This window comes from Acinonyx jubatus, chromosome B4 (assembly GCF_027475565.1).
Source record: "Acinonyx jubatus isolate Ajub_Pintada_27869175 chromosome B4, VMU_Ajub_asm_v1.0, whole genome shotgun sequence".
In the NCBI taxonomy this organism is placed as follows: domain Eukaryota; kingdom Metazoa; phylum Chordata; class Mammalia; order Carnivora; family Felidae; genus Acinonyx; species Acinonyx jubatus.
In genome coordinates this window covers 36,247,089-36,273,602 of record NC_069387.1, presented here as the reverse complement: position 1 = coordinate 36,273,602, position 26,514 = coordinate 36,247,089, and the positions used below count along the sequence as shown (strand labels likewise).

Genomic DNA, 26,514 nt, shown 5'->3' with positions numbered 1-26,514 from the left:
TTTCCACATTCTTAGTAATTACCGTTTTTATTTTTTTCCCTTTTTTAAAGATAAAATTCACATACCATAAAAATTCATTTTAAGATGTAAAATTCAGTTTTTAAAATATATTCATGCTGCACCTTTCTATCACCCCCCAAAAGAAATCCCATATCCATTAGCATTCACTCTTTATTCCCCCTTCCAACGAGCCTCTGGCAACCACTCATCCATCTACTTTATGTCTCTCTGGATTTGATTTGCCTGTTGTGGACATTTAATACAAATGAAGTCATATATACCCTTTTGTGTTATGCTTTGTTTGTTTTTCTGTTTTGCCTTTTGTGGCATGCTTTGACTTAGCATAATGTTGAAGGTTTATCCATGTTGTAGCAAGTATTAGCATTTCGTTCTTTTTATAGCTGAATAATACTCCATTGTATGGATGGATATACCACATTTGTTTCCCTTTTAGTTCTATAGTTCCTTCTTCTCTCGTTGTTAAACTGTTTGAATCTATAGCCACCCTCCCTTCTGGAAAGGGACTGCAGAACAGAAAAAATGAAATGTATATTGTCTTAAAAGATACTGTCCAAGAATTTGATTTATCAAATCTTTGTACATATTGTACTGGTAGCATAGCATCTGACACATTGAGTCATTTAGTAATAGTTTGAAGAATAAATGATTTAATTAAAGGAATCCCAAATATAGTCAGTTAGACACTTATGTAAGTTTGGGAGGTTGAATTAACCTTGCAAAACAGGAATGAAACTTAAGGTCACCTTTGAAGTTTTAACAAAGCTATCCTAAAATGAAATTGAATAATACCAAGTAGAAACAGATAACACATATAAAAGCAATATATTTTCTATAATGGGTAAAACTATTTGGTACCAAAAGAGCAGAAAACAAAAACTTTAAAAGTTAGAGTCAAAATTCCAGGACAAGAAGGATATGCGAAAAAGTCATCTATGCATGTATTTTCCATCGATTATCAAATCTCATAGTTGTAATTTCTAAACAACTATTTTATAAGTAACTCTTTCCATTATGAGGCTAGGTCTGTATTTTGTTGGAAGTATTTCAGTATAATTTTTACCCTATAATCACTCTCACTTTATTCTCTGAGATTTCATAGGGAAAACTAAATCATAAGTTCACTTGCTAGTACCTCAGACATTTCAGGACAATTCCTGATTCATGGATCCTTTCTCATTGAGACCCATCATTTTCAGTTTTTAGAACTACAGGTTTCCCTCACTGTCCACAAACAGAGCATTCCCTTGAAGTCTTTTGTAAGCTGAAAAGGCATAAAAGGGAAGGAGTAATTATTATTAATATACATTCATATTAAATTTTTTGAGCATTCTCAGACTCCAATTATAACCTCTTTTAGGATTTTCTAATACCGTAGGATATATCTTGCTAACAGATGCATAAAATAAGTTAAAGTGCAGATGTTCACAGGCACAATTTAAAGCTATGGTGTCTTGATTCTAAATGTAGCTCCCAGGGGAAGGAGCTCAGCTTTGCCACTCTTGCTTTGATGGCTCACTGCAAAACAGGCCCTGAAATCTACTTTTGCTTTTTTTTCATAAAAGCAAAAATCCTTTTTGGATTTCTTTTGGTTAGTGAAAACAGGTACTCATGTAGGTCTTTCATAAAAGCAAAGTGGTGTGGGACACCTGGGTGGCTCAGTCAGTTGAGTGTCTGACTCTTGAGTTAGGTTCAGGTCATGATCTCATGTCTGCTGAGTTCGACCCTGCATCGGGCTTGGAGTTGAGTGTGGAGCCTGCTAGTGATTCTGTCTCTTCCTCTGCCCCTCACCTGCTTGTCCTCTTTCTCTCTCTAAAAAACTGAAAAAAAAAAAACAAAACAAAACAAAACAAAAACCCACAACACAAAAAACCAAAGTGTCATAATGTAAACTTTCAAAAAGCGGGGGATACCTGTTCCTTTGGATTTCTTGTGGGAATGTGTAACTGGAAAAGGAAAGTGCTCAGCAGTTGTTTCCTTTGACCTAGAAGAGACTAAACAGGAAGAAGAATCATAATTGGAGATAAAGAACTTGATAAGGTTATAAGACATTGCAAAGGCCTGGTAGAGGTTTGAGATTCTGTCCGTTAAGATACTTTGAGAAGAGATTAAGATAGCAGCTACCAGATTTGAATGATTTAATTCAGTGACTGTCACTCTTTTTACCAGGACGATTTATAATCATAAAAATTATTGAGGACCCCAGAAAGCTTTTGCTCACTTATGTTATATCTATTTTACTGTATTAGAAACTAACACAGTCTTATAATGTAATAACATAATAAGCCCAATAATATGTTGACATTAATAACATTTTTATAAAAAAATGTTTTTGTCCAAAACTAATTTTAAAGATTTAGTGAAAAGACAGCATTTTTACATTTTTGCAACCATCTTTAATGTCTGGTCAGCAGCAAGAAGACAGCTGGGTTCTCATGTCTGCTGTATGAAATCTGTTACAGTACTTTTTTTATTGAAATGTGTAAAGAAAAGCTGGCCTCACACAGATACGTCATTGGAAAAGAGGTACCTTGTACGTCCCCTGAAAGAGTTTTGAATTCTACACTTTGAGAGTCTCTAATTAGATCGTTGCTATGCAAAGTGTAGTTCCCCCACCAGCAACATTGGCATCCCAGGGCACTTGTGAAAAATGTAAAATTTTCACTTCATCCCAGACAGCTCAAATCAAAATCTGCATTTTACGAGTTCCAATGGTGATTCATATGTATGTTAAAGTTTGAGAAGTGTGAGCTGGAACAGTGATCACCTGACGTCCCTTCCAGTCCTGTGTAACATAGACTAAATAAGATAATGCCAAAACGTTATTTGAAAATAATTATTCCATCATTCATGAAATTTTTTTACTAGCATTAAAAGTAACCAGACTGATTTAGAAATTTTATCCTACTTAATTGCATTTTTTTCCTGGCTTATTGAGGAGTTGCTTTTTTACTTTTTTATTTTATTTTTTTACAGAGAGCATATGAGTGGGGGAGAGGGTCGGGGTCGGGGAGTAATGGGGGGGGGAGAATCTCAAGCAGGCTCTACGCTCAGTGTGGACCCCAGTGTGGGGTTCGATCCCACAATCCCGGGTTCATGACCTGAGCCAGAATCAAAAGTCAGACACTCAACCAATTGAGCCACCCAGGTGGCCCAGGAGTTGCTTTTTTAAAAAGCAAAATAATAAGTCAAGCTGTGGAAGAGATGGAATAAAAAGCTTGAGAAGTTCTTTAAGTCAGTGGAGCTGTGTTAGGATTCTCAGTTTCTAGCGATACTGCAGGCATTCACTTGTGCTTTATTTTTCCTCTCAGCTGTAAAAATTTAGTTCTGTATTATCTACAGTCCCTTATTCTGTCCTGTCAGTCATTATATTTCTTATCTGGGAAATGCTGTCTTGATTTCACCAACCTCCATCTGTATCTTCTGACTTCCAATGAAGAATAACATCATCCATGTCCTTTTTTAGTTTTCTAAAATTTTTCTCATGTTTTGAGTGCTGAGATAAATGTGAGGATTGAAGTAAATACATAGATTATATAATGATTTATATAATTATGTAAGCAATAATGATGACTCTTGTGTTGAAATGCACCCTGATTGTTAAGTCTGCTTTGGATATAAATTTAACTAATGTTTTAAAGTGTATGTTAGCATCAGTGCCTAACTATTGGTCATTTAATAAGGAAGCATGATTGGTTATCTATTCAGAGCTCATAGGGCTCCCTGATGCAAATCCCCCACCACCCCTACTAATCCCTTACCACCACCATCAGCCAGTGCTCCTGCCACTCCATATTTCTGGTTTCCATCCCAGATCTACTATGTATACCTTAGTGTAGTCAGTAAACACTGAAATAATAATTACAGTAAAGAAGGTGGATTTCATAGACATAAAGAAGTAGGGAATTTTGATCTCCTTCCAGAGGGTCAGAGACAGTGTTCCAGTAAAAATATGTTTAAGCTGAGAACTTTAGTGGCCTATTGTGACAGAGGTGGTGAAGCAAATTTTGTATGAAGTAATTACCAGTAGCTTCAGCTCCTTGGCACTCTTTATCAGGAATATTTTAGGATTTTTGGAAGAAAGTCATGCCAGTATCATTCTCCTCTATATTCCCATCATACTCTACCTCTGTTTTATTAATATAATAATTATTATGTTGATATTAACTATTGTCCCTCCCCTCCCCCATTAGAACTGAGCCCCTCAAGGACAGGTTTCTTTTTTCCTTTTAGAGAGCAATTCACTACTACATGTCTGACCCTGCAGTGGTGCACTGTCATACAAGTAGTGGGTGACAGCAGTGGAAATATTAATAAATAATACATCATTTGTGCTAGGCATTGCATCAAACACTTTGCATATGTTACATAGCTTAATTCTTCCAGTAACCTGGGGGTAGAAAAGAGTAAATGCTACTATTATCAACATTTTGTGAATATAGGTCTGAAGCCCACGAAGTCTAGCCCAAGATTACATATTTAGAAAATAACAGAGCATTCTGTTATTTTTGTTATTATCTGATTCCAGATCCCCTGCTTATATCAAAATGCTGCATCAAATCCATAAATGTCAATTACAGTGTCAATCTGTGACCTAAGGGTATTTAAACTTGTCTGTGTAAGTGTTGATGTGGAGGGGGTAAATATAGACTGTGGTTTAGTAATTACATTCTATAGTGCACTGATATTAAATTGTTGCATGTCATTGTTCTGTACATGCAATTTATTCAGGTCTGTACTTGAAATATTACTTGCTCAGAGAGGCTTTCCCGAAAATATTTTTTAGTGTGCACACACTTCTATCCCCTGATGGTTTTATTTTTCTTCATGGCTTTTGTCACAGGTTTATAGTATTCATCTGAAGCCCCAGTTAGTATACAAATTCTATGAAATGGAGATTTTATTTGACTTGTTCGTTGGCTGTATTTGTAGTATTTAGAGACTGGCAAGTCATAGGCACTCAGTATTTGTGAAATGAACACACGGATACAGAACTGTAGAGTGAAACCCAATTTTACGTTGCCTGTGGAGGAACTGGGCTCTGGAGTTGGGTCTCCTTGAGTTTAAATCCCAGCAATGTCCTTTCCTAGCTGTGATACTTTGGGCAAGTTATTTAACTAATCTGAACCTAAGGGGTTTATGAGGATTAAATGAGTAATGTGTGTAGAACATAACAAAGTGCCTGACATGCAGTTATCAATCAGTACTTGGTAGGTATTGCTGTTATTATCATTAGCATCAGTATTACATGCTTAGTAGTGAATTACGTTCTCTCATTCCATTCTTTATCCAGTGACATTCAGTAAATCACAGTTATAAAATGTGTTTAATGAACTTAAAGTCAAGTTTTTTTTTTTAAGTTTTTTTTTTTAACGTTTATTTATTTTTGAGACAGAGAGAGACAGAGCATGAACAGGGGAGGGTCAGAGAGAGGGAGACACAGAATCTGAAACAGGCTCCAGGCTCTGAGCTGTCAGCACAGACCGACGCGGGGCTTGAACTCACTGACCGCGAGATCATGACCTGAGCCGAAGTTGGCTGCTTAACCGACTGAGCCACCCAGGCGCCCCTAAAGTCAAGTTTTAGAATGAATGAGCTAACATTTATTTGTAACTTTGCTTCTTGCCAATAATCTTGAAAGTGCTTTGCATATACTATCTTATCTTTATCCTGGTAAGTAGATAATATATTCATTTCACAGATAAGAAAATAGAATCACAGGTTAAGCATTTTGTCCCATGGACATGCAGGAGAAATAATAATAATAATAATAATAATGGTGGTGGTGGTTGTGGTGTCAGAAATCAAGCATCACTAATATGACATTAATAACAGACCTTAAAGTTTTTTCTTTACTTGTTTTTTAACTTTTTTTTAGACCTCGAGGGAAAAACATCTGAGAGTAAGGAAATTAGGGTACATGGACAGCATAAGACTGGTATAGCATGTTTTAGCCCTGTATAGAGAGGTTCATGATACCTTGTTTAAAGGAGAAAAACTTCAGTTGTCTTGAAAATCTGCCATTGGTAATGAGAAAATCCAAATAAGAGTAATGAGCACAATTTTTGTCTGCTATTAAAAGAATAGAAACTACAGTAAGCAATGTCGTCAGTTTTTTTTTTATATGGATAGTGCACTTGAGGTTGGAACCATACACAAGCTTTCATGAATCCGGAGAGTAATGAGCCTTGGGGAATCATGAGGTAAACTAATTTCCTTTGATAGAGCTAGGTAGATTTTGTAGGAAGTTTGAAGAGGTTTGTTTTCCAATGGGATCATAAGGTATGTTCAAATTCCTGTAAACTAATGGTTCATACCAATAAGAATCTGGCTGAATCCAGCCTCATAACAACCAAGTTAGAAATAATGGGGATTTTTAATTACTTTGTTTGTGTAATTTGACTTTGTCACTGATTCCATTAGCCATTGGATTGCAAGATTTGAACATTCTGTCTGGGAAAAACAGAACTAAAGCAGTTAGGGTGAAATTCCTTTTACTTTTTTATATAACAGATTACAATTCACCCCACCTTTTTTTTTTTTTAACTGAAACAAGTGATTCCTGATTAGATAGTGTTTGAAAAGTTGAGAAAACTGTATGTTTTTCTTTAGCAGCTGGAATTTTTATAGTAATGCAGAGATCTAAATCCACTGGAATTAGCTGACATGATTCCTTTATAAATTTTATTCATGTTTCCATCCAGTAAATTTGGATTCTGCATGTAAAAGAAACCTATGTGTATCATGGGCTATATCTTGGGGACGTTTTGCATGATTTTCAGAGGCATTTCATTATTCTGTGATTTGATTAAAATTAAAGCTTCTTAATCAGATTGTTGTTCTTAAACCAAAGAGTTCTGAGTATCATTCTTAATGTTTTAGGTACTAAGGAACTTGGGAAATCCTTATTTCAGAATTTCTCAAAAAAGCTGTTTTGTTTTTTTTATATTTGCTGAATGTTGCTGTATAATTCACAGGGCATTAGACTATAGAATAAAAACTGCTAGAATATAGAATGATAGTTTCTATACTTAAGTATGTTATAGCAATATTGAGTTTCTTGGTATCTTAAAAGTAATTTACATGCCAAAAGATATATAGATACTTTGTAATTGCTACCTTCTCATTATATATGATTTGTAGTATACCTTGAAAGAAGTGTAGAACTCAGTTGGCTAAAAAAAAGTGGGGAGTAGTAAGAGTATTCTTATTAGTGAAAATTTGCACTAAGTATTTGGTGAACAAGTAACTGGTTTGACTGGACTTATTTTTGGGAAGATAAGAGTAGAGAAGAAGGTGGAAGTTGGATTGTGAGAGCTTTTCACACCAGATCAAGAAAATTAAAAAAACCGGAACATGGGCTAGAAGTAACATTGAACTAGGCATTGTGGAATCTGGATTCTAGGTTTTGCTTTACCATTGACGACGAGGCCGTTACCCATAAAAACCAATTCTGTTTTATTCTAGGTGCTAAAGATGATATAGTGTATCTGGCACGTGTCTAATAAGGACTAGAGTAGACTAGACTAGATACTTCATAGATGCCAGTTGAATTAATGAATTGATTCTAGCTTTGATATGGCATTAATCTCTCTGGGCCAAAATGGTCTCATTTGAATAAGGAGGACCTCTCAGATTCTTTCTAGATCTGTGATCCTATGGCAGTCTTGTAGATGTGGAGAACTATAAACGATTTTTGAGTAGTGTAATGTGAGTTAAATGATGTCAAGTGACTGGAAAGGGCTAAATGTCAGATGATTAAATGAAGCCAGATGGTTGATCTGGTCACAATATAAAATACAAATTGGAGATGAAGAGAACAGAAACAATGAAGCCCATCTGAAATTGGTTAAGTTTAAAGAGGTGAGGTGTTAATAATCTGGACTTTGGTGGTCACAGTTGTTATGCAAAAGAAGCAGTGGTTTTGAGAGGTAACAAAGAAATTAGCAAAAATCTCATTTTGCCTGGCCAGAGATCTTTGACTGTTGGAAGGACAGTAGGAATACTAGTAGCAGAAGTGTTTACCAGTTGCTTTAAACATTTATCTTTGTTTAAAGAGCTCATAGAGAATAATAATACTTAAGTATTTTGAGAGAAGTAAGCATCCAAGAATGACGAAGTTTTCTATTCTGGATCATGGAAATAGTGATGATACCACTGAAAGAAATGAGGAAATTTACAAGACCAGTGCTCTAACCCCTGAGCTATAGAGCCGCCCTAAGAAATGAGGAAATTTAGAGTAAAACACTGACTTAATTAAAGAGAAAGAAGAATTAGAGCTTAGATGTAAACTCTTGTACATATATGTGAATGATATTTTTATTGTATATGTTGAAAACTCTTATTTTGATATATAGAAAAGACTGGTCTAGATATTTGTGCCTGTATTATACCTCTGTCCAAAAAAAGTGATCTCATTGTGGTTTTGTGTGTTGCCCAGCAGAATTTTAAAATCCAGGTAACAAGTCACCTGTTTTCTAGCTCTTTCATTTTCATTTAGCTAGCATAGTCCTAAGCAAGCTTACTCTCAAACATTTAAGTTAAAGGTAATGCTGGACCACATTACTGTATTTCTGACTAATACCTGACATTCTAAACTACCTAGTTAGTGATGAATTGTGTTGAGCCAAAGATCAATAACAACTAGTACTTTGAGAGAGCTTGTTAGAATAGCCATTTCTAGCCTTTAGAGTAGAAGTATTCCCACCAAAGAGGTTCTCGGCCCTTATCTTATGTTATTATTGTTGAGTAATTGAAGCCTTAATACCTGGTCTTGATGGGGATTCCATCTTACCAATTGTAAAGAATAGGACTTTATTCTGTTACCCATTATAACAGTGCAATGAAAGTGCTTTTTCTACCATCTTTGTTAGTGACATGAGAAAAACCTTTCCTTAATCACTAAGTCAAAGTAGTAGTTATGTAGGTCCATGAGATCTTCCTGGAAAATGGGAATATCTTTAGGCTTATATGCATATTGAGGCTTTTAATAAAAGGGAAGGGAGAAGAGTAAATTCTTACCATTTCTATGTACTAATTCACAGCCTTTTTTTTTTTTTTAATGTAACATAAGAGAGTAGTAAGGCTTTAATATCACCTCTTTTTAAATTAGGTAAACATTTAAAACTAGGTAATTATCATCCACAGTTTTCGAGTGAGTTTAAGGGATGTGGTCCAGGTCCCACACACAAATCTGCTGTATGAGACCTGAGAACGCAGCCCAGTATTATGATTTCCTTCAACAGTGTTCTTTTGGCTACACATTCAGAGTTTATGTTTTGGTTGTTGAACTCAATCCCTATTTTCATTTAAAAGCATAGTTCCAACACGATGAGGGGTGAGAGAGTGTTTAGATAAATAGATTTCTAGTGTGGGTTTTGATGTCAAGGAGGCAGAACCTGTGGACATAATGGGTGGAGCTTTGAGCAAGTAAAAATCTCATTTTGCTTGTCCTAGGTTCTGTTGCTTTTAGAGGAGAAACAGGAGGTGCAGAAGCAGAACAGTTTCCCTGTTGTTCAGCCTGTAGCTTTGTTTAAAGGGCCTATCTAGAATAGTAGATTATTGGCTAAGCAGAGCAAACGGAGAATTGGAGAGTCTGAGAGTTGGAGAAGCATGGCTAGTGTTAAACAAGAATCTATGCTTCGATCTGACTTTGATGTCTGCCTTGCTTATGCTGTAGGCTAATTTACTCTGTTAATTTAGGTCTTATCAATTTCCTCTCTTTTTCTCTAACTGTAACAAGTGTATTTTGCCTTTTGTGATGGATTTTACAAAGAAAGACTTCTGCTCAGTGTTTGTCATCGTAAATTCTCATTGTTGCTGCTGCCCTCAAAAGGATTGTGTAAATGAGGTGGGTAAGAATTTCTAATAAATACAAAAGGTATATTGTAGCCATTGGGTGATATTTGAAGCAAGTATCAGTTAAAGTACTGAAATTGTTTACTTTAGAATGCTTTTTAAAATACTTGATGTTTTATGGTTTAGTTAACTTGCACTACATTTCTTATGAGGAGGAAAGAGGCTTTTCTCAATTCTGAATGGTTAGGAAAAGTTTTACTTTTATGAAAGGATACATAAATGTTACCCTAACACATTTGAAACCTAAGCTTTTAAGAAGCAAGTGCTGGCAGTTTTTAAGAGCTAGAATATTGAACCAGAGAATACCATATTACGACTCAGTTTTATTTTTCCCCAGGTTAGTTGGCAAACCATAAGTATATAGAATTCAAAGAAAAATTGAATCTATAAAATCCATGTATTATGTGTTTTCCATTATTCTTAGTTCAAATCAACATTTTACAAACATTTATATCAACTCCTGATGTACCTTTGGAGGGAGTCACAGTTGTTTTCTTTCTTTCTTTTTCTCTTTTTTGGCTTGAAAATTGCACAAAAGTGGCCTTTGTTTTTGTTTTAAGAGAATACATAATTTTTTTAAAACCCAGAAGTATCTTAAATTAGATATTCAAGAAAGTGTTCAAGAAGCGCTCTTGTTGAATGCAGGGAAACATGCTACTCTCCCCGTCAAAAAAACGTATCATGGCACTGTTGCCTAAAGAGAGATTCCTGTTAGTTACAAAAGTGAGCAAGAATATTTCTAGAGACAGTGGGGTTGCTGGGTGTAGAAGAATGGAGTGAGCGAGTGTTTCTCCTTAACCAAATTTTTCTTATGTGTAAAATATTTAATCTGCCAATTTATCTGCCTTAGTACTCTTTTTCTGTTTTGTGTTTTTAAACCTCATTCAGAAGAGGTGAGCAAAACTTTGCCTGTACTGGTCAGAACAGGACTAGACTAGTATTTAGTGAGGCTAAATCAGGTAGTAAAGAAAACGAATGACATTAGGAGGATTTTAAAGGCTCTAAGTTGATCGTTTTTGTTGAAGTATATGAACTACGGAGTAGAAAAGATGAAATCTTAGCAAAATATTTTTTCATCATTAGTTTTGTTCTGTCTGGTGCTTAAAACCATGTTTTAGAATAATCTAGACCATTTTTTTTTATTTAAAAAAGTATGTTACCAAAAATATTTTAAAATGCATTGAGTTCTGCCCATTTCTTCACTGGATCATATAAATAAATAAAATAATAAAAAATACATTGAGTTCTTTCATTTCTTAAGAAGCCTGTAAGTATGATAAATGTATCAAAACCTGTGCTTGTTTATTTCAAGCAACTTTCTATTATGTTTCCCAGATGACTTTTCTGTAGGTCACTTTCAGTGTTAAGTGAGGTTTCATGCTCATTTTTACATTTTGTGGGGTCATTTTCAATATATAATCCCCATATATTCTTCTCAAATGGTTCAGAACACTTCTGCTAGATATTTTGATAATCCTGGCTTCTTGATGGTAGCTGAGTGGTAGCTGAAATTTCTTCTATCTTTTTCATTATCTGTGTGGGTAACAGTAAGCTGAATTAATCTTTTAATACCAGCTGCTGGACTGGTAAGGTATGTCTCAGTTTTATTGGTTACCTTGGCACCTGCAATACATTTTTTAAGTTGGCAGTGGCAATCAGATTACCAATTATATAGCACTGTTACAGAACTTTCTATATTTGAATCTTGAATAGCTTAACCTAGTAAATTTAAGGTGTTATATTATGCACAGTTTCTGGTTTTACCATTATGACCTTATATAGCTCGTTTGTTCAACTAATAATTCTATTTATAAATAGGAATTCCTATTTGTAAAGTAGTGAATGTTTATATGGGTAGGATTAGCAGGAGGATTATTTATTTTTAAGGATAACCAAGGATGAAAGTAGGTTCACTCTACATCTTGGTGATTATTTTTCAAGAGAATTCTTTGCTTCCTTTTAACCCTAAGATTTATTATCTTTCATGATTGCCTCTGAATTCAAAAGGGACCTTAGGTCAGCAAACCTAGTAATTCAAAGAGCTTGCAATCTAGATACCACATTTGATTCTAGCTGCCGTGAATGTAGGTTGGCAAGTTGGACAGGCACTGTCCCCATTTGCTAGATGAGGAATCTGAAATCATCATTCCAATATGCCTGTGCTAAATTGGAACAGAACTTTAATATAATCAATATATGTGTGTTTTATTAATATGTAGAGTTTTTACTATCAGGAGGCCAAAGTACATTCCCCTAAAATATATAATAGAATAAGAAGCATTTTTCCTAATTATATCTGTATTCTCTTTGACCACTTTCCTGTAATTTTGAATTGACTTTACATGCAAAGGCCAAGTATGTATTAGTGTCCAGTTTTACCAAAGAACATTCTTTTAGACAATTTTCTGCTGATAGTAAATGTTCTACAAACTTGATATACAGTATTTTAGATTGTTCTTCCCATTATATTTATAAATAACATCTTTAAGGTTTGCTTTTATAGTTTTACATGTTTGTTGTAGAACATTAAAAACAAATATAACACAAAATCTCCAGTGTTTCCACTACCAGAGAACTTTCAGGGAGCATCATTCTTTTTTTTTTTTTTTTTTTTTCTCAAAATAGTTCCCATTTTCTTAAGCCCTTTAGTTTGAAATACCATACAGCAACCTTTTGCTTCAGCAGCATTATTTTTCTTACTCTTATTTGAATTATTATATGAAGGCAAAGACAAGTTGGGAAAACTTACCTGGATTTGAAAAATAAGAAAATTAGGGAAAATAAAATAGTGATCTTTGTAGTCATTACTTAGAAATGAACCTTTTTGGGGCACCTTGGTGGCTCAGTCAGTTAACGACGTCAGCCCAGGTCGTGAATCTCACAGTTCATGGGTTTCGAGCCCCGTGTCGGGCTCTGTGCTGGCCACTCGGAGCCGGGAGCCTGCTTTGGATTCTGTGTCTCCCTCTCTCTCTGCCCCTCCCCTGCTCACACTTACTCTCTCTCTGTCAAAAAATAAAAAAAAGAAATGAACCTTTTAGGGGCGCCTGGGTGGCTCAGTCAGTTAAATGTCTGACTCTTGATTTGGGTTCAGATCATGATCTCGCAGTTTGGTGAGTTCGAGCCCCATGTTGGGCTCCATGCTGACAGTGCAGAGCCTGCTTGGGATTCTCTGTCTCCCTCTCTCTCTGCCCCTCCCCCACATGTGCTGTCATTGTCTCTCTCAAAATAAATAAACTTAAAAAAAATTTATTAAAAAAAAAAAAATGAACCTTTTAAATACATGGGTTTAACATTAGGGTCAGTCCTACTGACAGTTCCTTGCTGTGGAAAGTTAGCCCTAGAGGTAGAATCCTCCAAATCAGGAGTTTGAATAACACAGTTGAATAACTGATGAGAATTAGAGTTGATCCTTGATGCATGTTATTATAATCCATGCATTTCTGTGATTTGTCAGATTATTTTCACTAATTTTGTTTTAATTGATCTTGTCACTGAGACTATAGATGATTAAAATTTATATACTTTATTCTAACTTTTCTAGGACCTCTCCCTTACTTCTATTTCTATATTCCTATTCCCTGTGTTTTATGTGTTTATGTGCCACTTGGACAGTATATCAGTGCAGCTACTTCAATCCACGTGGTTACTTAGATAAGATGGGAATAGCAAATGAGGTGATTTTCTCCATATCACCTCTCAGTATTTTGTTATTCTTACATCTTATGTATATTTTCTATACATTGCTGAAATTTTTATTTGCAAACAATTTACATTTTATGAAGATTCTAAAATACCACTAGGATACTATATAGTATTACATATAATAGTAGTGAGTTTTCTTCAGAAAATAGTTAGAAATCTTGTCTTTTATATGGATCTGATATATCACTTTTCATTTTATGTTTCATATGTACCAGACAATTTGCTCTTCTGTTATCATGCCAAAACAATCCAAATCCTTAACTCCTGTACTCACTGAGTTTGTTGCAGAGTACTGTGATAATAGAATACCTGCCAAACTAAGCATGTGAATTCATGCCCATTCGTGGATTCACTGTTCAAAGTAGTTAAATACGATGTTGATTAATGTGTTAGGGAACAAGGCTGAACAAAAGATCTAACCAGTTAGAGCATTTGGCCTTCTTTTTAGCCAATAACTTCCTTTACCTGAAACACAGCCGAAGATGTTGACAGTAGCCTAAATTTTTCCCTAGCCACATATAGAGGCTATGGAAATAAGAAACCCCACTATCTGACTGTTCCTTGTTTTCTTGCCGTGGTTAAATTGCCTCTACTTAGCTCTGACCCTGCAATGGACCAGGTCCCGCAGGCAAATCAGAAAAAAGCCAGGGTGGTAAGAAGGCAATCTAATAAAAGCTTAAGAGGCAATTCAAAATCAAAGTTCAAAGACCCTGCCATTATTAAATGTTTCTGTTGCTATTTTTATGTTTCTCAGGGAGTGAAGCCTGCCAGTTTTGACAAAGTAGCAATTCCTGAAGTGAAGGAAATTATTGAAGGATGCATAAGGCAAAACAAAGATGAAAGGTAAGTTGCCACTTTTAACTTAGGTATTGCATAAAAACCTAAAATGTAATGATATGTCTGAATACAATACTCAATCTAAAGTGTATTTAATATTTCACTTGTGATTAATTTCTCTATGTCATGGAATATCTTTAAAATTAGCATTCTGGGGTGCCTGGTTGGCTTATTTGGTAGAGCATGATACTCTTGATCTCAGTGAGTTCAAGCCCCACATTGGGTATAGAGATTACTTTAAAAAATAAAAAGTTTTAAAAATCTTTAAAAAGTAGACTTCTGTCCATTTAAGGTAATATTGAGACTTGATATACTGAAATGTTGTGAAAATGTAGTGTCATAGGGTTTAAGTGAACCAGAACCATCTTAAACTTAGCTGCTACATTCAGATACAACTACTTAACCTGTAGCGTCAGCATAATTTATAAAACTCAATAGGGTTCAGTCTCTTTCTAACCAGCAGATCTGTTTGTTAGTTCTTTACCCATTGAATTCTAAAAGGTGAAATAAAATCTTGGCTCTTGGAAATCAGCTCAACTATACAGGTCTTGATTTGCTGTCATTCTGCCAGAATTGAAGAGCAAAACATCAAAATTCCTTTCAGTAAAAAGAGACAAGTTTGCCCAAAGCTTAGGAGGAGATCTGGCTTAGTCATGTGTACTAACAGGACTTTTCTCAGAGGAGTGGCAAGTATCTGATACATCATACAGCTGATTCATAACCCGTCAGGCATGGCAAAGAGCCAGTGTCTGTTTATGAAAAATAATCTACCCTCACCATCCCCACTCACCTTCCAAAAAAGAAAAAGAAGACCAGTCAGTACAAATATAAATTGTAAGTTGAGCATAATCTGTCTCCTTAAGAATGAGAGCAATCAGGTATATCATCCAAATTAAAGAATTCAGTATCTTCACTTCTCCAGTATCATTCTCTTTTCATAACTCTGTTGTTTGGAAGAGCTTAACATCATGATCTTTAAGACTGTCCAATAGAAATTTAGTTTGGATTTCTAATTGTATATACAGTGTTTGGAAAGGGGAGTCCTTAATCTTCTAAGAACTTTTTTTTTACTATAAACAAAGGAGTATTTGTTTCCAGTCTTAAAACATATTGCTATTTCTTTTCTGGATGATACAGTTTACTAGATTACTGGTATTTTGAAACCATTTATCTAAAGAAGATTATTCCACAATCAGACTTTTTGCCTAGTACACAAATTGTTGAACAAGGAATTGAATTTATTGGGGTAAATAAAGTTGTAGTAGAAGGTAAAGAACTAGAAATCAAAAAACCTATTTTCAAATTTTGATTCAACCATTAAGCCTTCTAACTATGAGAAGATTTTCATCCTCTCTGAGCCTCCATTTCCTAAAAATCAAAATAATACCTCACTGGCTGTTGGTGAAGGATTAGATGAGGAAATTTTGTTAACTATAAATTAACATATGAGGAATTTTTGTTAACTGTAAATTTCTTTAAAAAAAAATTTTTTTTAACGTTTTTATTTTATTTTTGAGACAGAGACAGAGTATTAACAGGGGAGGGTCAGAGAGAGGGAGACACAGAATCTGAAACAGGCTCCAGGCTCTGAGCGGTCAGCACAGAGCCCGACGTGGGGCTTGAACTCACTGACCAAGAGATCATGACCTGAGCCAAAGTCGGCCGCTTAACTGACTGAGCCACCCAGGCGCCCCTTAACTGTAAATTTCTACGTAAACTATGTGGTATTTTGAAGCTATGATATTCTGTGTATTATTTGCTGTTACTAGTACATTGTTAACTAATATGAGATTAGATCACTTCGATTAAAAAGTATCACTTTCAACTTGTATTTATAAATGAGACTGTTCTGATGTTCTGTAACTTGAGATCAAAACTATAATCACTATTTACACGGAGCAATGTAGAAATGAGTTATAAAATCTTTTTTTTTTTAATAGTCCTTTTTTATTATTCCAAGCATGACAATAATCAGCCACACTTGAAAATTATGTTTTAGGGGCGCCTGGGTGGCGCAGTTGGTTAAGCTTCCGACTTCAGCCAGGTCACGATCTCGCGGTCCGGGAGTTCGAGCCCCGCGTCAGGCTCTGGGCTGATGGCTCAGAGCCTGGAGCCTGTTTCCAATTCTGTGTCTCCCTCTCTCTCTGCCCCTCCCCCGTTCATGCTCTGTCTCTCTCTGTCCCAAAAATAAATAAACGTTGAAAAAAAAAATTTTTTTTTAAAAAAAGAAAATTATGTTTTAAATCTAATGGTATTTTGTTTTGTTTTTGTTTCACTTTCCTCTCTTTGGTAGATATTCTATCAAAGACCTTTTGAACCATGCCTTCTTCCAGGAGGAAACAGGGGTACGGGTAGAATTAGCAGAAGAAGATGATGGAGAAAAGATAGCCATTAAATTATGGCTACGTATTGAAGATATTAAGAAACTAAAGGGAAAATACAAAGACAATGAAGCTATTGAGTTTTCCTTTGACTTGGAAAGAGATGTGCCAGAAGACGTTGCTCAAGAAATGGTAAATTAGCACTGATCTGCTATTTAAAAATTGATACAGACTTACAAACATTGGTATTATTGAGCAAAAAAGTTTATGAAGCAGTGTGGATGGCAGATCTCATTGATACAAAATTGTATTGATTAATGGCCCCAAAGTTATTTTTATTTAAGGAAAAGATAAATAGATGTAGATATATAAGGATGGATGGATGGGTCTAAAATGTATTCTGAAGTAATGTGAAAGACTGTAAGGTCAAATGACTCCTAATCTAGATAAACCTATAGAGTTCAAATGACAGTTTATATTTTCTAAATATATAAATATTGATCAGTTATTGGGATAAACTCTATAAATACACTGTGAATTGTTTTTACTTGAGGGAGTTTTCAAGATCAATTATTAGTAGGCACCCTTTGATCAATCACTTTTTGAATTATATCTAAAATATAACTTTTCAGAAATGAAACACTTCACCAATTTTAGGGTTGCCATAGTGCCTAAAATAGTGAATATAAAGAGATACTCCTAGAATATCTCTACTAGAATTTATAAGAATCATTCAACAGAAAGTGTCAGGTATGAAAGAGATATTTATTTTAATTGTTAGTTTTTTATACCATTAGAGATTTGTGTTTTTATTTGTTTTTTTTTTTTTTTTTTTTTTTGTAACTTTCATTTATTTACCATGGTTGTTTCTGGTTAAGTTGTTGCCTAGCGAAACAAAGTTTAAAACAAGACAGATTAATATTAATAGTTAATGTGAGTGGGGAAATCGAGTGACTAGAATAAAATGAGCCTTATTTGGTTTAAAACCTTTGGTTTTAGGTTCCCCATTGTTTTGTTGTTATTAGGAGTAAAGGTACACCCACCCTGAGAGTTTCTACAAAGATGATGGCACCCACCCTATGAGTATCTATAAAAATGGTGGAGAAATGCATAATGCAGACCCGTAATTTCACAATTTGGTTAAGACCAGTCCTTAGAGAGGTCTTTCTCTTCCCCCTTCTTCCTGCTTTTTTCCCCACACCTGCTTCTTTTGTTTTATATTTGGTTTGCTTTCTTTTGATATTGTACTGCTTCCTAACGTACTCCTTTATCCTGTAGGTAGAGTCTGGGTATGTCTGTGAAGGTGATCACAAGACCATGGCAAAAGCCATCAAAGATAGAGTATCATTAATTAAGAGAAAACGAGAACAGCGGCAGTTGGTACGGGAGGAACAAGAAAAAAGAAAGCAGGAAGAGATCAATCAGAAACACCAGGTAGAACAACAATCAAGTACTTCCCAGGCAGGAGTCAAACAGATCCCATCTGCTAGTACTGGCATGCCTCCTGCTTCTACCACATCAGCTTCAGTTTCTACACAAGTAGAACCTGAAGAACCTGAGGCAGATCAACATCAACAACTACAGTACCAACAAACTAGTATATCTGTGTTATGTAAGTATTTGGGGAAGTGGACAAGTATGCTAAGGATACTCCTAAGTGATTTTTCATCTTTTTACTCATCATTTTTCGCTGGCCTCTTGGTTTGAATCATGAAGCCAATATATAATAAGAAATTTGAAGTAATTACCACTAACAGACTAGGACAGGACAGTAAGGAAATGTGATTAGGATATAAAATAATTTGGGGCTCCTGGGTGGTTCAGTCAGTTAAGCATCCGACTTCGGCTCAGGTCATGATCTCACGGTTGTGGGTTCAAGCTCTGCATCGGGCTCTGTGCTGACAGCTCAGAGCCTGGAGCCTGTTTCAGATTCTGTGTCTTCCTCTCTCTCTGCCCCTCCCCAACTCACGCTCTGTCTCCTTCTGTCTCAAAAATAAATAAACATTAAAAAAAAAAAAGGATATAAAATAATTTCACAGGTTCCAACATCTTAGAAGTTCCAGTTTATAGATTTCTACTTTTCACAATTCCTTAAAATAAAATGTAATTATGAAACTAATATTACACTGTATGCTAACTGGAATTTAAATAAAAACTTTTTTTAAAACTTACATCTGCAAAAATAAATGAATAAAATGAAATATAACTAATAATGAAAAATGAATAAATTTATCTTAGTTATTTGTAATTGAATCCATTAATCTGGTTCAGCATTTTTAGCAAAGCTGAATAACATGTAGACTAGAAACTAATGCACCTCTTATTAGTTTTTGATTGAACTACCTCCTTAATACTAAGAATGCACTGCTCTCCAAGACTTTGAAAGCTTGGAAAGCTACATCATAAGACTTTGAAAGCTACATCAAACCTATGGCTGACTAATAGCATTCCATTTTAGTTCCCTTATTCTTCAGGTAATAAGATTCTATGACAGCCATGCAGTTTTTTTTTTTTAAAGACATTAAAACTTTTTTTCCATATGGATCCTTCATGTTTTTAAGCATAGAAATCTACTTAGTAAAATAACTAGTATTCATTTTTTATTTAGTTCAGGTCTTTACAAAGAAAAAACTAACCCTAGAGTAATGGGTTTGTGATGGGAAAATATAAACCTCCTTTTTGTGATGTGTGTCTCTCTGTGTTTTTTGGCAATTTATTTCTCCCTCAGCTGACGGGACGGTTGACAGTGGTCAAGGATCTTCTGTCTTCACAGAATCTCGAGTGAGCAGCCAACAGACAGTTTCATATGGGTCCCAACATGAACAGGCACATTCTACTGGCACAATCCCAGGGCATACAGCTTCTGTTGTCCAAGCACAATCTCAGCCTCATGGGGTATATCCATCCTCAAGTATGGTAAGTAACTGCATAAGAGAGTGTAAGCCTATAATGAGGGCCAGTAGATGTAATATGTTAATTTCAGATTCTTTCTGCTATCCAAGTAATAGCATGAGTTTGAAGTAGATAATATAGATGGTATGTTTCTAAAGGAAATAGGTTTATTATAGAGTACAATTGGAGTAGTTCAGTTAGGCTAGAACATAAACATTAATGTATGAGAATCAGCTGAACTTCCTAGGTGAAGAAACTATGTACAAGATTTAGACTAATCTGTATTTGATTAAAGATAATGCCCTCTTTAGCACTTTAGAGTTGAAACTGTTCAAATCAGCATAAGTTGGACATACAAATGATTTGAGGGTGGGTGTGTGGAGTGTTTTTCAAAAGCTTACTTACTAAAAGAATTACTAAGCATTTTTTATAAGATTTCTTATTGTATAAAACACAGGTAAGACATTCAAACCATTATAGAATGCTGCATGTGAGTACTTTAGAGTGAAGAAATCCTTTATTTGTATGACCATTTAATTTAGCGCTTGTGTTTAGTTAACCATCAGTTGCTATGCGTGTTCCTGCCTTAAAGTCTGTGTTGGACACAAATTCCTTCCCCAGTATACGTTCATTTGCTTTTTCTCTTTATTTGGTATGGTTTTATTACAGATTTATTTTCAGAATCCACTTATGGAGATTATTTCCTGAAATATTTTATGCATTTATATGTAAACACAGATACACACACACTGCCCCATGTTTTACATTAGCCACTCTTGCTTTTCATATAGAAAATGTTAAAATAGGTATCAGGTAATACCCCATTTCTTTTGTTGACCCTCTGTGAAGTCTTCAGTGCTAAATAAAGTACATCATCTGCTTCAGGAAGGAATTAGAGAATAACTGGTCACTGTATAGCACTTGTGTAGTGAGATCTTTAGACAGATTTTTTTTTTTCTCTTTCTCAGAAAGCTTTTAAATCAGAATTTTGTGGAACTTCTGCTCGACATTAAATGAAAATCTTTCTCTGTTAAGAAAATACTTCTGCTTGCTCTGCTCTTTTGTCCTACAGCTTGGAATAAAAGACGTTTGTATGTTTCAGAGTCCATTCATGAGTCCTGCATTGGCTAAGTCTCAAGATGAATGGCCACAGTAAAGCAAAGAAAACTAATACACTAATGTTTTCTACTTTTCTGACCTTTAAAATAATTAAGTAGCGTAGAAGAACTTACAGAGACTATATAGATGTATTTCCGTGTTCTGACAAATATTATTTGTCAGCATTTCTTGTTCGTTTCTACTCTTGTTCATACTCTTTGCTCAATCAAAAATCATAACTAGATTTCTTTTTAACTATTTTTAATCTCTTTGATTCCCTTATCACAGGGTAATGAACATTAGGCGTCTCTATTTTAGAAAAGGAGATAGAATGATCATTTATGATTTTAAATATTTGAGCCACAAAGATAGTTATATTTATTTATTGATGCTCTAAAAGCAGACTGTTAATGACAGCCTTGCCTTTTAATGACAGTATTCTGTGGAGGTATATCATGAAGAGTCATCAAATATTGAGGATTTTTTAAATCTTATGATTCTTTTTCTTTCTTAATGCAGAAAGAATTTACTATGGCTTACAATAATATATCACTTATATGTGCAATAAAAAAATTAGAATAAAAGGGAAACGGGTGGAAAAAAAAATAGAACCAGGAATGAACTAAGTATGATAAGTATGATGATGCTTAAGTACTTACTACTGGTAGGCCACAAATTTCGTTCAAAGCATTCTGTGCAGCCAGTTTTGGAAAAGAAAACACAATCAACTATACAGTTCACAATACCTAAAGGGAAATGACAAACTTGCTCAGGACAACTTTAACAGTATTAGGCATACTACTTTTTAGCTGTATTAAAATTTTTATGTTGAGACGCTTCAAAGTTTATAAACCTAAGTTGAATCTCTGATACGCCAGAAAACTCTTAAAGTTTTACTCTTCAGAGACTCACATTTAAGGTATTTTTCCATTGACTACTTTGGTAAAACTACAGAATGTGTCTATGTCGTGAATTACTTCTAGAAAACTAATGCTTTTCCTGTTAGAAAATGAGTTTTTACTCTTTACAGATAAAGATAGGAAATGTAATAAATAAAATACTCTGAGACAACAATTTTTTTTAGTCTGATCCCTTCTAAATAGAACTGAGAAACCTCTGAAATTTCCAGAGTTCCGGCAAAGTAATCCAGTCTTAAAGTCTTCTACACATTATAACGTACATTAAACTAACAGAATTCTTTCTTAATCTTAATAAGTTTTAAAAAAACTGTAAGCCAGTATTCATTGTATTCCCTATCTATTCTACTACCTCAGTCAGTTGGCTCTTCTTATTCATACATTCATAACAATTGATGTAATTTCAGAATATTTAGGAAGATAATTGATCATTATCGTGGTGGTTCATAAAAAGCCTGTACATGGCCAACAGTGTAGAGAGCATAGTTGTGATCTGCCAGGTGTGCTTTGTGGAATTATGCCTCTCCACAAAAAAATTGGATTTGCTGGATTGGGGGAGGATGGACAGTTCTTTAGGTCAGCTATGCCCTATTATCATTGTACATTTGGTTATTTTTTTTTTCAAAGTATTGTGTTTTTCATGTGTGTGTTTGTTTTCTGTTTAGCCTCGTCGTGGCCGTAGCATGTCGGTTTGTGTTCCCCATCTTTCTGCTGTTCCCTCTCTGTCCCGCATCTCTCCCAGTGCTCCTTCCACCCCACCACCAGTGCTGTCTGCATCTCTTTCTCCTTCCCTCCTTCGGATTGCCCCTGAGGAAACTTTTGCCGAAAAGCTTTCTAAAGCATTGGAGAGTGTCCTGCCTATGCACTCTGCCTCTCAGCGCAAGCACCGACGCTCCAGCCTGCCTTCCCTCTTTGTCAGTACTGTATGTAACTGTAAACACCCTGACAAATGAAAATTTATTACCAATGAATACATCCAGGCATCAAGAATTTTAATAAAAATTAGATAAATAAAAAGGACTACACTTATGCTTTCAGGATACCAGTTCTTCCTATAGGAAACTTTTTTGTTACAGGCTTTAAGGGGGGGAAAAAGCAAGGAGGTAATGAGAGAGAATGCTTATAGTGCCCTGGACACATATCAATGTGCACACAATAAAATTTAGTTTTTATTATATTCTCCTATCCCTAACTGACCTATACGAATCCTTGCATTTTCACATATTAATATAAAGAATATGTATTACTTCATTTTAAATTCATTGATTTAACCAAAAGCAAGTTTTCTCTTTATCAAAAAAGTAACTCAAATACATTTTCTCTTCACGTCATTCTAAAGAGACACTAATGAAGCTGAATGAGTCCATTTTTTCCCCCATAGCAAAGAGTAATTGAAGACTGAAAGTTGCTTTTAATTCTTAGCGGTTTAAAGTGATGGTGTTGGCAAACTAAAACATATGTTCCCTCGTGGAAATTTGTCTCTTAGATTGATCAAATAAGGTGGGATCTTGACTCTAATGAATACATTATTTTTTGGAGGGTGCAAAAATGGTAGTTTTATTAAAGCACAAAAACAGGACTCATGGGCAGAAAGAGGTGCTGCGACCCTAGTGAATACATTAGATACACATGTAGTATATAAGATTTTCTTTGCCCCCATTTGTATCTGTAAAAGATCTGTCTCTTAAAGTTGTGTTAAACACTGTGGGACCTTGCTGCTGCTTTTCCAGATAGAGAATATAGTTAACATTCTGATCTAGCAATATCAAAATATTCAGATTTGTACTTAGGAGAATGATTAGCCATATATATGTTATGGCTTTGGGATACTCCTTGAATAAACAGTAAAATGAAGCATTCTGGTCTGAAATAGAAGCCCTCTTTTAGCTGTTGTGAAGAAGCAACAGTTGAGCCATTTTGCTAACTTGATGGGGACTATCCCTACTGAAAGAATGAAATTAATCTACTCTTTTTAAGAAGAGTCCATAAAAGTGAATTATTACAGTGTACACTGTTTGCATTTGGCTAGGTAGGATTCTAAAATTATAGAGTCTTATGACTGTAACTGCATATGTGAATAAAAAAGTGCTGTTAAGTCTGTTATTTATATTATCCTTTTCACTTGATTTGAACACTAAATTATTCACCCCTTAACTAGGATCAGAGAAGTGGACATTCAGCAATTTGACATCTGTAACATGTTTCGTGTAGTAAAATTAACTGCATCTAGTTTAAGATAGATGGGGGGAAGGTATTTCTGTCAGTAGTCCGTAGTGTGTCTTTTACTGTCCACCAAAAATACTTCTTTTGATTTCTAGTTAGATGACATACTGTTAGTTGATAATAACACTGAAGCCTCTAACAGCACAGGATAATAATATAGAATATAGGAAAACTTTGTATAGCAGATTAAATTGAAGTACCTTTCTTATATCTTAAAAATGTTGAGTTTACTATCTTCCCTTAACTCTTACTATTTTAATTCTTTTTCCACTGATTTAAATATACATTAAGTCTTAAGAGTGAGAATATTAATTGGGGGTAAAAACAGAATAAACACTTAGAAAACTCTTCCATTTCCTTTGAGAGAAGATGTTGTGGAAAAGCAGCTCTTATCTAACGCAAAGAATCCCACAGAATAACTTTATTGACCCTGGATGTATTTAATGGATTTTTACTATGCACATAATTTCCAAAAGCATTGTTATTTCTTTATTAATTATAAATTTTGTGTAACCGTTTCATAGGGTTACACAGAGCTACCCAGTTTTGCATGTCTAATGTAATTTCACATATGAATGTATGAATTACTTGTCTTATTCATGTTGATACAGCCTCAGTCCATGGCGCATCCGTGTGGGGGGACCCCAACATACCCAGAATCACAGATATTTTTCCCAACTATTCCTGAACGTCCAGTTTCTTTTTCACCACCTCCCACCTGTCCACCGAAGGTGGCCATTTCCCAGCGGCGTAAGAGCACCTCCTTCTTGGAAGCCCAAACTCGCCACTTCCAACCCCTGCTGAGGACTGTTGGCCAAAATCTTCTTCCACCTGGTGGCAGCCCAACTAACTGGACACCAGAGGCCGTAGTTATGTTGGGCACTACAGCCAGTAGAATAACTGGAGAGCCATGTGAGATACAGGTCCATCCTATGTTTGAACCAACTCAAGTTCACGGTGACTATAGACCTGGACTAGTACTTCCAGAAGAAGCTCACTATTTTATTCCTCAGGAACCAGTGTATTTAGCTTACCAGGCCCAGGTGACAGAACAGTATGAGGGTATTCCATACAACTCACCAGTACTGTCAAGTCCTATGAAACAGATACCTGAACAGAAGCCAGTACCAGGGGGCCCTACCTCAAGTTCTGTCTTTGAATTTCCATCTGGACAGGCTTTCCTGGTAGGACACCTTCAGAATTTAAGATTAGATTCTGGATTGAGTCCAGGATCTCCCCTCTCTAGTATTTCTGCACCTATCAGTACAGATGCTACACGTTTGAAATTTCACCCTGTCTTTGTTCCTCATTCTGCGCCCGCTGTGTTAACTCATAACAATGAGAGCAGAAGCAATTGTGTATTTGAGTTTCATGTTCACACTCCAAGCTCCTCTTCGGGAGAAGGAGGAGGAGTCTTGCCTCAGCGTGTTTACCGAAATCGACAGGTTGCAGTGGACTTGAATCAGGAAGAACCACCTCCTCAATCAGTTGGATTACATGGCCGCCTACAGCCTGTGACTGAAGAACAGCGTAATTACCATGCCCCAGAATTGACCGTTTCTGTGGTAGAGCCTATCGGACAGAACTGGCCAATAGGAAGCCCAGAATATTCCAGTGATTCCTCACAAATTACTTCTTCAGACCCCAGTGATTTTCAATCACCTCCCCCTACAGGGGGAGCAGCTGCACCTTTTGGCTCTGACGTCTCATTACCCTTTATCCGTCTGCCTCAGACAGTGTTACAAGAATCCCCACTTTTCTTCTGTTTCCCCCAAGGAACCACATCTCAGCAGGTTTTATCTGCCTCATTTTCTTCAGGAGGATCTGCACTCCATCCACAGGTTATAGGAAAACTTCCACGATTCTTTTAAACTACCCTACTGTGCATCATTACATTTAAGTTTTCTATCCCTCCTTTCCATTTATGTGGATTATTTTTAATTTTATTCATAATATTAGTATTTCTCCTTTTGGGGGGATTATAAACTACTTGTATATAAGAACAAAGTATGAGAGAGAAGCTGCCTCATTTACCTATAATATGTGCAAACCCTTGAAAAAGAGAACACAAAAACTAGAACTTTAGTCACTCGTCAAAATCAGTTACTTCTATCCATATGTAGAATAATTTCAATTTGTAGTGAGAATGTAACTGTCTATCATGTAAAGTTGACTCATCGTTGATTATTTATAAATATTAATATGAAGTATTTCTCTCTCCTAGAAACAAACATGGCTAGTTTTTGGTTTTTTTTTTTTTAATAGGTTTTTTTTTCTGTAAAATGAAAAGAATGGAAAATAAGGAGTTTTTTAAAGAGTATTAAGAATACACAAAATTTTGATTAGTTTGGAGGAATCTTAAAAGAGAAAAGAAACATCTTAAGAATTTAGGAACAAATGAAAATGCCTTTTAAAATGGCATCATTTGAACAAGTCACTGTGTGTTATATGTCCAAATAAAATGCTAATCCATAAAATTGATTCTAATTTTTAACAACAAAATTGTAATCTAGTGTGGGTGGTAGGATTTTTTTTGCTTTTAAGAATTTGTGATAGATGTTGCAAGCTGAGAAACAGATATCTCAGGCCTTGGTTTGTTTCCTCAACAAATTAAATTTTGTTATTTATGGGTATGGGCATATGTACTC

The 26,514-nt window shown here is 35.2% G+C and overlaps 1 protein-coding gene across 17 annotated transcripts in view; it reads left to right on the top strand.

Annotated features, from left to right (window-relative positions):
• Positions 1-26,514, top strand: part of WNK1 (WNK lysine deficient protein kinase 1) — a 160,482-nt gene that overhangs the window by 97,092 nt on the left and 36,876 nt on the right. For 14 of the 17 annotated variants that reach the window (XM_027073991.2, XM_053225658.1, XM_027073990.2 and 11 more), the window contains exons 5-8: positions 14,333-14,421; positions 16,709-16,928; positions 18,015-18,348; positions 19,465-19,652. In XM_027073991.2, coding sequence (XP_026929792.1) covers positions 14,333-14,421; positions 16,709-16,928; positions 18,015-18,348; positions 19,465-19,652 — 831 coding nt within the window. Of the gene's footprint in view, positions 1-8,282; positions 9,869-14,332; positions 14,422-16,708; positions 16,929-18,014; positions 18,349-19,464; positions 19,653-24,477; positions 25,708-26,514 lie in introns of those variants that run through there. The other 3 variants (XM_027073993.2, XM_053225665.1, XM_027073992.2) reach the window with 3 other exon arrangements.